The 12,493-nt window shown below is 34.3% G+C and overlaps 1 protein-coding gene and 1 long non-coding RNA gene across 11 annotated transcripts; one reads left to right on the top strand and one right to left on the bottom strand.

Annotated features, from left to right (window-relative positions):
- Positions 1-1,442: 1,442 nt before the first annotated feature.
- LOC143265476 (uncharacterized) lies at positions 1,443-9,138 on the bottom strand. 10 transcript variants are annotated; one of them, XR_013040070.1, is made up of 8 exons: positions 8,937-9,138; positions 8,050-8,091; positions 5,112-5,272; positions 4,890-5,035; positions 4,636-4,799; positions 3,688-3,872; positions 3,484-3,541; positions 1,443-2,051 (listed from the first exon to the last, which is right to left on the bottom strand). XR_013040070.1 is itself a non-coding variant. In XM_076537857.1 (5 exons), exons 2-5 carry the CDS (start codon positions 8,087-8,089, stop codon positions 3,869-3,871), a joined length of 351 nt encoding a protein of 116 aa, XP_076393972.1. In that variant the 5' UTR covers positions 8,090-8,091; positions 8,937-9,138; the 3' UTR covers positions 2,566-3,868. The 10 variants fall into 10 exon arrangements, 2 of the variants coding, with proteins under 2 accessions (XP_076393972.1, XP_076393971.1); XR_013040068.1 differs by having other exon boundaries at positions 3,484-3,872; XR_013040071.1 differs by lacking the exon at positions 3,484-3,541.
- Positions 9,139-10,111: 973 nt separating this feature from the next.
- LOC143265511 (uncharacterized) lies at positions 10,112-11,886 on the top strand. Its single transcript, XR_013040137.1, has 2 exons — positions 10,112-10,343; positions 10,424-11,886. It is a non-coding gene; the product is annotated as an uncharacterized LOC143265511 (long non-coding RNA).
- The last annotated feature ends 607 nt before the right edge of the window (positions 11,887-12,493 follow it).

The raw sequence follows: 12,493 nt of genomic DNA, 5'->3' as shown, positions 1-12,493 counted from the left end.
AAATGTATTAACCAGTGTATACTTGGACATGTTCCGTGCCACGGCAATTTTTGAAGATTTTCCAATCACTCCGCGTGGGCTTTAAAGATTAAAAAAAGTCGTTTAAGACGTATGCCTTACACTTTTTCAGTACTACAAAGCTATAATTAGCAGGAAAAAGATATAAATTTTAATATGTATTAGACAACAAAGCGATAAATTTAATTTTTAAGGAATTTTTTAAGAAATCTTTGTTTTTCAATGAGAATTCTAAATGGCCTGAACCGAAAGTACAGCGTGGGTCGTATACACCCCACATGGCAAGGAACGTGTTAAATTTGCAGGAAATCCATAAACAATTATAATAAGACTCACCCATAATTTGAAAATAATCCGGCTTCAGTTAAAGTGATTAGGATCTTACCATTGGATTGTATCATCGATCTTAATCTTCCCTAGAATATATAGCTACCACACAGCAGCTGATGGCACTCACAGGTCACTTTCACTGTCTACACTTTACATTCATTTATTTCATTTATTGTTTTAATTTATAGAATTGAATATATAGAAGGTGATATTTTTTTAAAAATAGGATCATTTTCACTGTCACTTGCAGGCAGATATGTGTGGCTCCAAAAGGGGCCGATTATCTTCTGTTTTTTCGTAATTGGAACATTTGTCCTCTAAATTGCTCCTTCGATTAAGTAATAAGTGGCCCTGAAGGGAGTCTATTGTTACCGCAAAAAACATCACAGCACAGGCCCAATGTACCCTCCGCCTACAGCAATGCATGCTCACGTTCGTTTTATAATATTTCTTTTCATTTTGCGGGGCATTTTAAACATTATCTTAGCGACAGTACCGTGTATACGAGCTACCACATCCTCCAGTGTTGTTACCTCTTCATGATACATCTCATTCTGAAATAATTAAAATAAAATACAAACTGTTAAGTTTAAATACATAATTTTAAAAAATGTAACAGTAATTAATAACAATTATCATACCTTCAAATATCCCCAGAAAAAGAAATCTAATGGATTCAAATCTGAAGATATTAGAGAACACGCAATTGCGTCGCCGCGGCTAATCCACCTGTCTTGAAAGGTTTTGCCTAGGTATGACTTCACATTTGCGGCATAATGTGTAGGCACACTATCATGTTGGAAGAACATATGCCTCGGAATCTCCAATGGAATATCTTCCAAAAGATTTGGAAGAAAGTGTTCCACAAAAATTGTGTATCCTGGTTAATCTAATATGTTTAGCAGAGTGTACGGTCCAACGACAAAATCCTGCAAACGTAAGGTTATACATTGTTTGACCTACGTTCTTGCACAAACCGTGCACGAATCGCAATCGAATTTTGTATGTCCTACACATACGAAGTGTGTATTAAAGCACCCTTCTCCTGTAAAGAGAGCTTCGTCTGTCCACAAAATATATGAGAGGAACGACGGATTCCACTCTATTTCCTTCAAAATCCACTGTGAAGAGATCAACCGCCGCGTGAAATCTTGAGCGTTGAAATGTTGCACCCGTACATAAGTCGGTAAACACTTTGTTTAAAAATTTGGTCCTGACGTCTGTTTCGTGTATCTTCATTGCTTATAGTATTGTTACAACATATTATTGTTCATTACTTAATCGAGGTAATGACCACGGTCAACGATAAAACATTTTACAATCGGCCTCTTTTGGAGCCCAATAACATCAGTAAAACAAAATCAGAACGAAGTAACACAATCAGTCCCTTTCGCAACTATTCATTACTAATCGAAAGAGCAGTCGAAGACAAATTAAAATCATCAATCCCTTTCGGACCCATTCGGAACCATCGAAAGGGACAATACCTCCTTCCAGATATTTGCCAGAAATTGAGAATGAATGAGATCGTGTTTGGAATTGAAGACAGTGCAGTGATCTGTGAGTGCCATCAGACGTATTGTACACTGCCAATGTGTCTGCCGCAGGTTAACATAGGTGGAACGATCCAGTGGTAAGGAACCCATCACTTTTACTGCAGGATTATTTTCATACAATGAATGAGTCCTATTTTACTAAATTTCCTGTAAATTAAAAGTGAATAGGTTAATACATTTATTAGACATTATACATTGAAACTCTTTTTTGCGAATAGAATAACTATTTTCTATTAAAATACGTAAACTCGTTGGCTAATGTTGTCTGAAATAAAACAAAAAATTTTCAATATTTAGTTTCATATTCTTCGCCGATACCGAATGACAGTATTCAAGAAATTTCATTTATATAATTTGTATTAATTACACATTACTAATTCCGATTCCCCTTCATATGGAATGAATAAATGAATACTACTTTTAATTATTCTGTTTGTTATTTAACCGAGCTTCGATGTAAAGACTTCTTATTACACGTTTAGACTGTTTCAAAACAAAGGCACTTGATCGCGTTCGCGCTCCGTCGCTAGACTCGAAGCTGTCACTTCCGCTTCTCGGCGCACGTAATCCGTGCGTTATAATCGGTTCGTGATTTTACTTAATAATTCAAAAACGAAACTTCAAATCCTATTTATGCAAAGGAAAATCTTGTTCAGAATGACGTCCTCTACCGCCCCTTTCAGAGAATAATGCTAGTTACGAGACACCCTGTATAATAGTAATAACCACTCGAATATAATCCGTTTTCTCATCTGCGAAAACAGTTTGTAGTGAGTGGATTTTCATTGCGATACTGTTACGAGTAACTTTTGGAATCCTCCGTATTCCTGTTATACTACGCTATATGAAAAAACATTATAAAATTTGGTGTTCGAGCATTCAGCAGATATGTCGATCTTTACTTTCCGACAAGACAGTGAGGATAAGGCAAATCTTTCTCGAGAAATGGTAAGTACTTCTGCAATATAAATGATTGGTTCTCCTACAAAAAACAGCATGCTTACACAAAAAGAACTCTCAAAAATCGAAAGCGCGTTTCGTCCCTTTGGAGGTGAACTGAGTAGGTGCACGAACTTCATCCGTTTCTGACAAACCGTCAGGATCTATAAATCCAGATGCCGTTAAAACTCCCCAAACGCTATCTGATCCTTTATACCTAAAGACCTCGAAACGGCCATATTTAAAATTACCCCCTCCCTCCAAATAAATCTCTTAACCCGACCATCCCTCCTAAAAATTCCAACTTATTTTTTAACGAATCCTTCTCTCTTCTAGAGCTTAACTACGCGATCAATTGCCTGCGCGAGGGGTTTGCCATTTTGCCGGAATGTGTCGATAACGTACCGATCCTCAAATCTCCTGTCGACATCAAACTGTTTCGTCTTAATATACTGAATGAAGTATTCTCTAATGATCTCATTCCGAGTGACTGACTTTACTCACACTTTCATTTCATTCTCAAACGTGCTGCCAAAGAACTACATTCAATTAGTCTTACTTCCTGCGGATACAAGCTATTTGAGAAAATGGTCAAGCTCCGTCCACAATAGCGGTGCGGGACTAATAATATTTTACTCACTTTGCAAGTTGACTTCCGAAACGCAAGATCCTGTCAAGAAAATATCGGCGGCATCTGTCTGAGTAGAAACAACAGTGCATGGTGATTGCTTTTCTAGACATATCAGGTTCTTTCGATAGTGCACACATTTACACACTCATGCAGAGACAAACAGGCCTCGGGCTTGTAAGCAACATCCTGCATTTTGCATCCAACCTTACTTACCTTACAAAAGTTTCCATTTCCTCTAACTCCTCTGATTCTATTCTTCGCCTGATGCTCAAAGAAATACCTCTTGTTGGATTCCTAGATCACTTCCTCTTTAAACTTCATTTCAGGGATATCTTGACGCATCCTCCGCCTCATACCCAATTACTGCAGTTTGCTAATGACTTTGCTATCCATGTCACCTACAAAGATAGAACCACTGTCATAAATATTTTTCAGAATTGCATAGAAAGAATTATACAAAAGCTTTCGGTTCTGAATCTTGACTTGTCTTCCCTCAAGACGCAGTTTCTTTCCCTCAACAAAAGAAATATTATTCTTGACTCCTTGCACCGCTTCCATAAATAGTCACCTTAACCCCAGCTTACAAAGCACTAAATTCCTAGGTATCCACATCGACCAGTATCTTTGGTTCGGCATTCATATTCATAATACACTCCTACATTCTTTCTCAAAGGCACATGGTGGGGCAGCGATCCGTACTGGTTCTACTCACCATATACGAATCTCTCATTAAATTCAAACTAGAATATGGCATTTGGCGGTTCCTGCGTTTTCACAAGAAGGGACAGACAACCAAACTATAGAGACTAAGGACACACGCAGCTAAACTTGATTTAGGGCAGAGATATTGCTCCTCCCAAAATGTAACCCTCAGTAATGTCAGACTTCTCCCGATTCAGGGCTAAGACTGAACTCTTAGATTCCAAATATACTTTTAAAGCCTTCACTTTCGAGGACAAACCAATTCGCACTTATCTAGTAGAATTCAGCAAGACATACAATGAACACAGCAGAGGCTTGTCTACAAGGAAAAGGCATAACAGAAAAAGCAATTACACACTCTTCAACTTATTCCGTGTCACTTACTGAATTTATACAGGTAGTTTGTGAGAATCAATGTTAACACCTCCCTGGGACTTTTCTTACAATCTTTTTCCTCACCTAATTTTGAGTTCATGTCCTACATCTTCGAAAATTTCGTAAACCACATCTTCATTTTTACGAACGGTTCTATCACAAAAGACTCTCCATCCACTGACGCATCTTTCGTCTGTTCTCAACTTGATAGAAAATTAGTATTTCAGTTTAAACCGAAATGTTTCGACCTATAGATCAGAATGCGCGGATAGATAGCAAACCCTTCACTATGGCTATAAATTTATTTATTAGTGGAGTTTAAATCAATTAAATCATACTTTAGCTCCTGATAACAGCATCTCCTTCCTGTAGAACCTTCGCGTAAGAACATACTAGGTGACGAATTCTCGGGTAAGACAGCCAATAAAGCAAGAAGACCTCCAACATCTTCTCCCTCAGTTTCCTTGTTTGATTTCCACCAAATCTTAAAAAAAAAAAACTGTAAGCAAATGAAGCCTGGCTTAAGACTAAAATTGCAAAGAGTCCTCTTACTACAATACCTTTTTTGATTTCTTTAAACATTTATAGTTCAACAACCTCAGCATTCCTAAATTCGTTTTATCCTGGATCTGATCATTGCAACTTTGAAGTCTCAGTGAGAAAGGTAGGCATTGGCAGACACTCGAATTGAACTTGTAGCTGCCCTTGACTTGTCCCGCCACTTTGTCAGCATAGAACAATCATAGTACAAAAACTTTAAATATATGATTGGAAGCCTTCCCTCAGGGTCAAATTCTTTCTCCGAGACATCAACTTTAATGTCATTACAATAATTAATAACATAACCACACCGCCGTTTTAATGTTTCTGAACTTTAAGAAAATAATTTGACGGAACCAATTGTATGATGTGAACAACTTTGCTAAATAATGAACATCATATTAAAATTATTAAAATTAGAAGAATATATACCTATCGAAATATATATGTAAGATCGAAATAATCGAGGTTGACGGATGAAGGTTTTTGGGAATAACGATAACAAAACAATTTTAATAACTCAAACAAAAGTACAGAAATCATCTACAGATAAAATAATTTTAAGAAAAAAAATACGCCGACTTCGAAATGCACTAAAAAGTATAAAATAATTTCTATTTCCTAATGAAGTAATTTCTATTTCATTCAATCATACAATTACGTAACAGATATGAATGAAACCTATTTACTCGTTAGGTAGCATATTAAATGCATTTCAACCTTTTCCGAGGCGGCGCAAAATTAAGAATACAGTATTCACTCCGTAAATGTTAAAAAGATCTCTACCGTAAATGTTAAAATTGTATCCCCACTACTGGAGGGATCCCCCTCGAAATCAGTCATGAATGAAACACGATTGGTCGCCGAAACGACGAGGATCGAATATCGGTGAGACACACACTAATGCAAGCAAAGGAAAAGATTATAACTTTCTTATTTCTTACTATTTTTTCATGAAACTTTTACTGTTGTATTTGTCTAGATTTCCTGATTAAAATGACACCAAACATGATATAATTACGTTAACAATTGTGTGTGTAACGAGTGATTAAAGTTTTTAACATAAAAGAGGACGGCGAATGGAAAAGAAAGAGAAGCAGAAGGTTGACGCATTCGGCAAACATGAAACACTCGTGCGTCTTCTGTCTTTTAAATTCAAAAATCAACATTCTTTATTTTTGGGGTTTCATCAATGAAGCTTTGATTACCGTATTCGTCTTGTTTTTCTGATTAAAATGGTACCAAACACGGTATAATTAAAATCATAATTACTTGTATAGCAAGCCTTTAGAAGGAATTCGCACCTCTACCGTAAATGTTACATCCCAAACTTTTATGGCTTGTTACATAAGTAATTACGATCGTAATCATATCGTGTTTGGTGTCATTTTAATCAGAAAAACGAGGCAAATACGATGGTAAAAGTTCCATTGGCGAAAAACCAAAAATAAAGAATTTTAATTTTTAAATTTAAAAGATAGAACACGCACGAGTCTTTTATGTTTGCCGAACGCTCAAAACTCTATTCCTCTTTGTCTTTTGTATGGCTGTCTCTTTCTACGTTCGGCACACTACAAAGAATGTAGGACCTCTACCGTAAATGTTACAATCGAGACCGGCAAAAGTAACATTTACGGAGTGAATACTGTACCTCAGTATTTTCGCCTCCGAAAAGGTTGAAATGCATTTAATATGCTACCTAACGAGTAAATAGGTTTCATTCATATCTGTTACGTAATTGTATGATTGAATGAAATAGAAATTACTTCATTAGGAAATAGAAATTAATTTATACTTTTTAGTGCATTTCGAAGTCGGCGTATTTTTTTTCTTAAAATTATTTTATTTCACGCTTTTTATCGGCCGACAAGACGTGTTTGTAGAAACAGTAGAAAATCGGCGACTGCATGTTGACTCATACACCACCAGAGACACGAAGGCGTACGCAGAATACGATATATTAGTAACAATAGTTTTTCGCTAATAACTCAAAAACTAAAGCTTCCCCTTAATTGCGGATAAGGAAAAAGTTGTTCAGAATCGTGCCCCTGATAACATATTAAAAGGACATTAAAATCGTCCAAAGTTGATTTCAAAAATTTTCAACAATTTTTCACTAATATCTCGAAAACTAAAGCTTTCCGCGAAATTTGTATATGAACAAAATTGTTCAGAATCATGTCCGTGATGAAATATTAAAAGCGCACTAAAATCGAGAAAACTTTATTTCAAAAGTTGCCGGTTTTTTTGCAATAACAACACTTTGCAATTAAAAAACGAAAAATTTTTTGATAATGGTACCAATGGGGAGTCAGAACCTACCAGATGTAAAAGGTTTCGTTCCGATCGGTGCATCCAGCTAGGCGTAATCGGCGGGCACACATAGAAAATAATAAAAAAAAAAAAAAATATACTGATCGAATTGAGTAACCTCCTCCTTTTTCGAAGTCGGTTAAAAATTATGCGACAACTTTTCGGACAACGTACTACTTCGACCGTTACAACAAGACTGAACCGCGACGCCACGCCGTTTCCCTCGTTCTCTCCTAATTCCCGCGTGAAAAGAAACAAATGCCATACGATCCTTTGTCCTCTCGCTAATTTTTCGCGCTAAATTATAGTAACGCCAATTGTCCGAGTCGCCCGCTCGCCCGATCGCGTTCGATCGTACCCGACGACCCCCGAACAAACCGATCCCTCATATATAAAAAATTATTTTGGTATTGATGCAAAAGAATAAGACCAGTTTTATTTTTAAATTACTTCACATGTTTGTGGAATAATATTATAAATGAACGTAAATCTTTTTAATTAATTTACACAATACGACGCAGCAGTTACGTTAATGACAAATAACAAATTTAATTTTTAGCATAGAGAAACAAAGAAATGGAATTTTTGACGTGATCGTATTAAAATAAGGAAACAAAGATGAAGGATTTAATTAAAAGTTATTACCTCGTATTGTACGGCAGTTTAGTAAACTTGCAAGCAACATATCTGTGGGAATGAGAGAATGATGAGAGAATGACTGAGAGAATGACGCTGTCAGTGACCGACTGACCGAATGTCGGTAATTGATCATCGATAATAAATGTCAATCGTCGGTAATAATATTGTAAATTATTATAAGTTATCGACAGTTCAAGACGTTGTAAGCGAGCGGGCTTGATGTGTGTTTTTTTAAAAAGAAAGGAGCGTTGTTGATTAGAGACCGGGTCGTGAGAGTAGACGTATGAGGAAAATAGGCGCAAAAAGTCGGGAAAAAGTCGTGATTGTAAAGTCGTTTTATTTTAAAAGTTCTTTGTGTTAAGTTTTGTTCGTTAATATTTGTGTTAAAGTTTTGTTTTCCCTTGTTACATAATAAAAAGAGTTTTCTTTGTACAAAACCAAATCAAAACGGTGCAAAACCATTTTATCATCATAATTCCTACATATCTAGAAATGAACAGCAAAGGCTCATGTTCCTTATTACACAGTTTATACGTTCTTTAAGTTAATCCAATATTCCAAGGTAAAAATGATGTCTACACTTATCTTGCTAAAATGCCATAGAATATTTAAGCTTAAATATGCACGTTACAATATGAGTAAAATTTGAAATAACGTTAGTTTTAAACGTTTATGTATTGAAACATGGCTTATAATTGTGCCCTTCAGAGAACATTATTAAGGATATATTAAACGAAAACGTTTGTATAACAGCACAAGTACGATGTTTTAAAATCACGGATGAACAGTTAATAACACAGACGGTATTTTATGATGTGCATTATAAAGATACTACGTTGATGCAAATCAAAATTTTAAATCTAAGTTATAAATTTAATTGACTGCATACTTACCTATGTAACGATAAATCTATTTTGTATGAAATACATAACAAATTTCTCTTTCACACAAAAGTAAACAGCGATACTGAAAAAATATTACAACGTGTATTACAGAATCATCACGATCATAAAGTTAAACTTTCAGTAAAAATTAGAAATATAAGGTGCTATGTAGGAACACGACTACGATTAACTACATATTTATGGTGTTACATTAAATACCAAGTAATATTAAATTACCTAGACGCGTAACAAAGTCCCTTGAATTTAACATACAAGAAGGAAGCGCCATGCAGCGGCCGCGAAGATCGATATCGATCTCCAATCAGTAACACGGACAAATATCTGATTAGCACTACGGTCGACTATCTAGGGTAAAGGAACGATGATGAAGCAAGCTGCCATTATTAAATTATTCAACCGCTCGAACAGAAAGAAAGTCCGCAGAATAAAAGAATTGCGAATTGGAATTTTCTACAATTACAGATTAGTTACTTCAATTTTTCTTTCTTTTCTTATTTTATCCAAGTTTGTTTGTGAATTTGTCTATATTTCGGATATTTTCCCATTTTTTCATTTGTCTTTTGTATCATGGCTTAGCATGTGTAGGTTTTCTTTTTTAGTAGAGCGAGTGATAACACTGTACAACAAATTTTGACTTTTTTTTTATTTCGTAACGGCTACTATGAAATTCTTATAGATTTTTGAGAGCTGAATACGAATCTGAAATCAGTTTATCTCTAGGACGTACAGTTTTTGAGAAAATTAACTTTAAAAAAAATTGCAAATTTTCAACTTTGGAAATTTTTTGTGCTTTTACCGCAGCAGCTATTCAGTGGCTTTTTACACGAGAAGAATCTGTGAATTTTCCTGAATAAAACTATATGAATTGTTATTACATTGTAAATATTTAAATATGTTTAAATGATGATCAAAGTAAGAAAGACACCAAAAACGCACCAATTTTTCCTGATATTTTTCAATTTATTTAAAAAACTATGGGTCTAGGCGAAAATCTAACCATCCCACATGATAGAGTAGACATTTCTGCAGAAGAAAGCATCAAGCGAAGTTACAAAATCACTTTTGCTTTCCTTTTATAAAAAAAATAGTTCAGCAAAACACGCGTCGCTATCAGTGGTACTTGATGTTGGCGCGGCGCGGCAGTCGCCCTGCCTATTGTCTTGGAGTAACGAAATAGTTATTTCGCGACTGCCGCGCCGCGCCAACATCGAGTACCACTGACAGCGGCGCGTGTTTTGCTAAACTATTTTTTTTATAAAAGGAAAGCAAAAGTGATTTTGTAACTTCGCTCGATGCTTTCTTCTGCAGAAATGTCTACTCTATCATGTGGGATGGTTAGATTTTCGCCTAGACCCATAGTTTTTTAAATAAATTGAAAAATATCAGGAAAAATTGGTGCGTTTTTGGTGTCTTTCTTACTTTGATCATCATTTAAACATATTTAAATATTTACAATGTAATAACAATTCATATAGTTTTATTCAGGAAAATTCACAGATTCTTCTCGTGTAAAAAGCCACTGAATAGCTGCTGCGGTAAAAGCACAAAAAATTTCCAAAGTTGAAAATTTGCAATTTTTTTTAACGTTAATTTTCTCAAAAATTGTACGTCCTAGAGAAAAACTGATTTCAGATTCGTATTCAACTCGCAAAAATTTATAAGAATTTCATAGTAGCCGTTACGAAATCAGTTGGCTGTTGTACAGTGTAATTTAAAGTGCTAGGTAATAATCACGACCGTTGTACTTGTATGCAATTATTTTCTGAATAATTTTCTGGTTATTCAATGGGTGAAAAGAGTTCATTCGACAACATCGGAGAACATCGCCTTTTCAAAATTTTCTGCGGCGACCTTAAGAGTGTAAAGAGAGGTGATTCTATCAAACGTCGTTAAAGGTAAACATATCAAATTACCTTTTTTGCAACGTAACGGTTACGAATGTCGTTCTGATCCACAGTAGTTCAAAGTCAAAATCTAATAGATCATACATTCAAATAACTCAAATTATCAATAATAGGATTTTAACCCTCAACGGTCGTACTTCATCAGAATAACGTACCTGGCACATTTATTATTATTTATTATTCATTATTTCAATTTACAAAAAATTATATGTAATCCTTAAAAGTCATTTTAATATATTTCACAGCTAATTCCAATATATTAAAACATTAACAGTTAACGTTAAATGACGGTTTTCCCAGAAACATTCAAATTTTTCTTCGATTTTAAATTAAACAGCTAAAATTTGATCAAATCATTCTTGCGTATAACAGTTTGAGAAAAAAGTAGTAAAATACCAGTGTTTCAAAAACAAATATTTATTCAGATTTTCAAGCAATAAAGTAGCTAAAATTAACACTAAATTGACTTGTAAAATTGTTTCATACTCCGCTGCAACCGTTAAAAGTTAAAATCAGTATATTTCTTCAATATTATCATTATTTAGTAACAGTTTTTGACTACTATCTTAAGATTATAATTTTTGGAAAAATTTTCCCGATTTTTAAATAAAATTAATAAATTAGTGATATCTAAGAAAAAAGTGTGAAATAAATCAATTATGATGTTAGCTCTCAAGAATTTTCTGGGGTGGTGTTCTTTGATTTACCAGGTGTCTGTATTTTTTGTTAATCTATATTTTATTTTTTGTTAAGGCTGTAAACCAAATTCGAATAATGTTAATAAAATTTGGTTCTGAAATTCGAATACTTGAATATTCGGATATGCGAATATACGTGTTTATAGTGCCTTGCTGGTCGTCTTTGTTTTCATTTGCAGGTCGTAAAAGAAAATGTTAGCAAGAGAATCGAAGCAACTGAAATATGAAAACAAAGGTGTTGGTACATATTTAAAGACACTATAATAATATAATAAAATCGGTTATTTGAGCTGTTTATTTCGAATGTAGCCTAACAAGGCACATCACCCAATAGATACACGCCAATTTTTATGAAACTTTTATATGTTAAGGATAGTTTATAAAATTCTATTCCTACATTAATAATATTTCTTTAACAATATCAACATGTTTAGCTATACTTATTTTATTATTAATTAAAACTCTATAACCTACTTCTTCATAACCGACCAACATTCTTAACTTCGCTTTTCTATCCCATTTATTTTTTTTTAACTTCTAGGATCTTACAAAAACTCTACTTTCATATATTTTCAAATTACTAATATCGAGTTTTTCATCCATTATAATTTCGTACGGTATCTTTTTCTCAATTGTATTCGCTAACGTTCTACATATTGTTTAAATAAATAGCTGTTTTCATTACCTCTGGCCAAAATCTGTCATTTATTTTCGCCTCAGATAATAAACATCGTGCGGTATCCATTACCGATCTATTGTATCTTTCTGCAATTCCGTTTCATTCATGAACGTACAGAGGACAGAGGTTCAATGTAAATTCCCTTTTCTTTGGCAAAATTATACATATCTTTATTTAAGAATTCTCTACCGTTATCGTATCTTAATCGCTTTACCCTATTCCCAATTAAATTTTCTAGTTGATTTATATAAGTTACAAAACAAT

Source organism: Megachile rotundata, chromosome 12 (assembly GCF_050947335.1).
Source record: "Megachile rotundata isolate GNS110a chromosome 12, iyMegRotu1, whole genome shotgun sequence".
NCBI lineage: Eukaryota > Metazoa > Arthropoda > Insecta > Hymenoptera > Megachilidae > Megachile > Megachile rotundata.
This window is presented reverse-complemented; position numbering and strand designations above follow the sequence as displayed.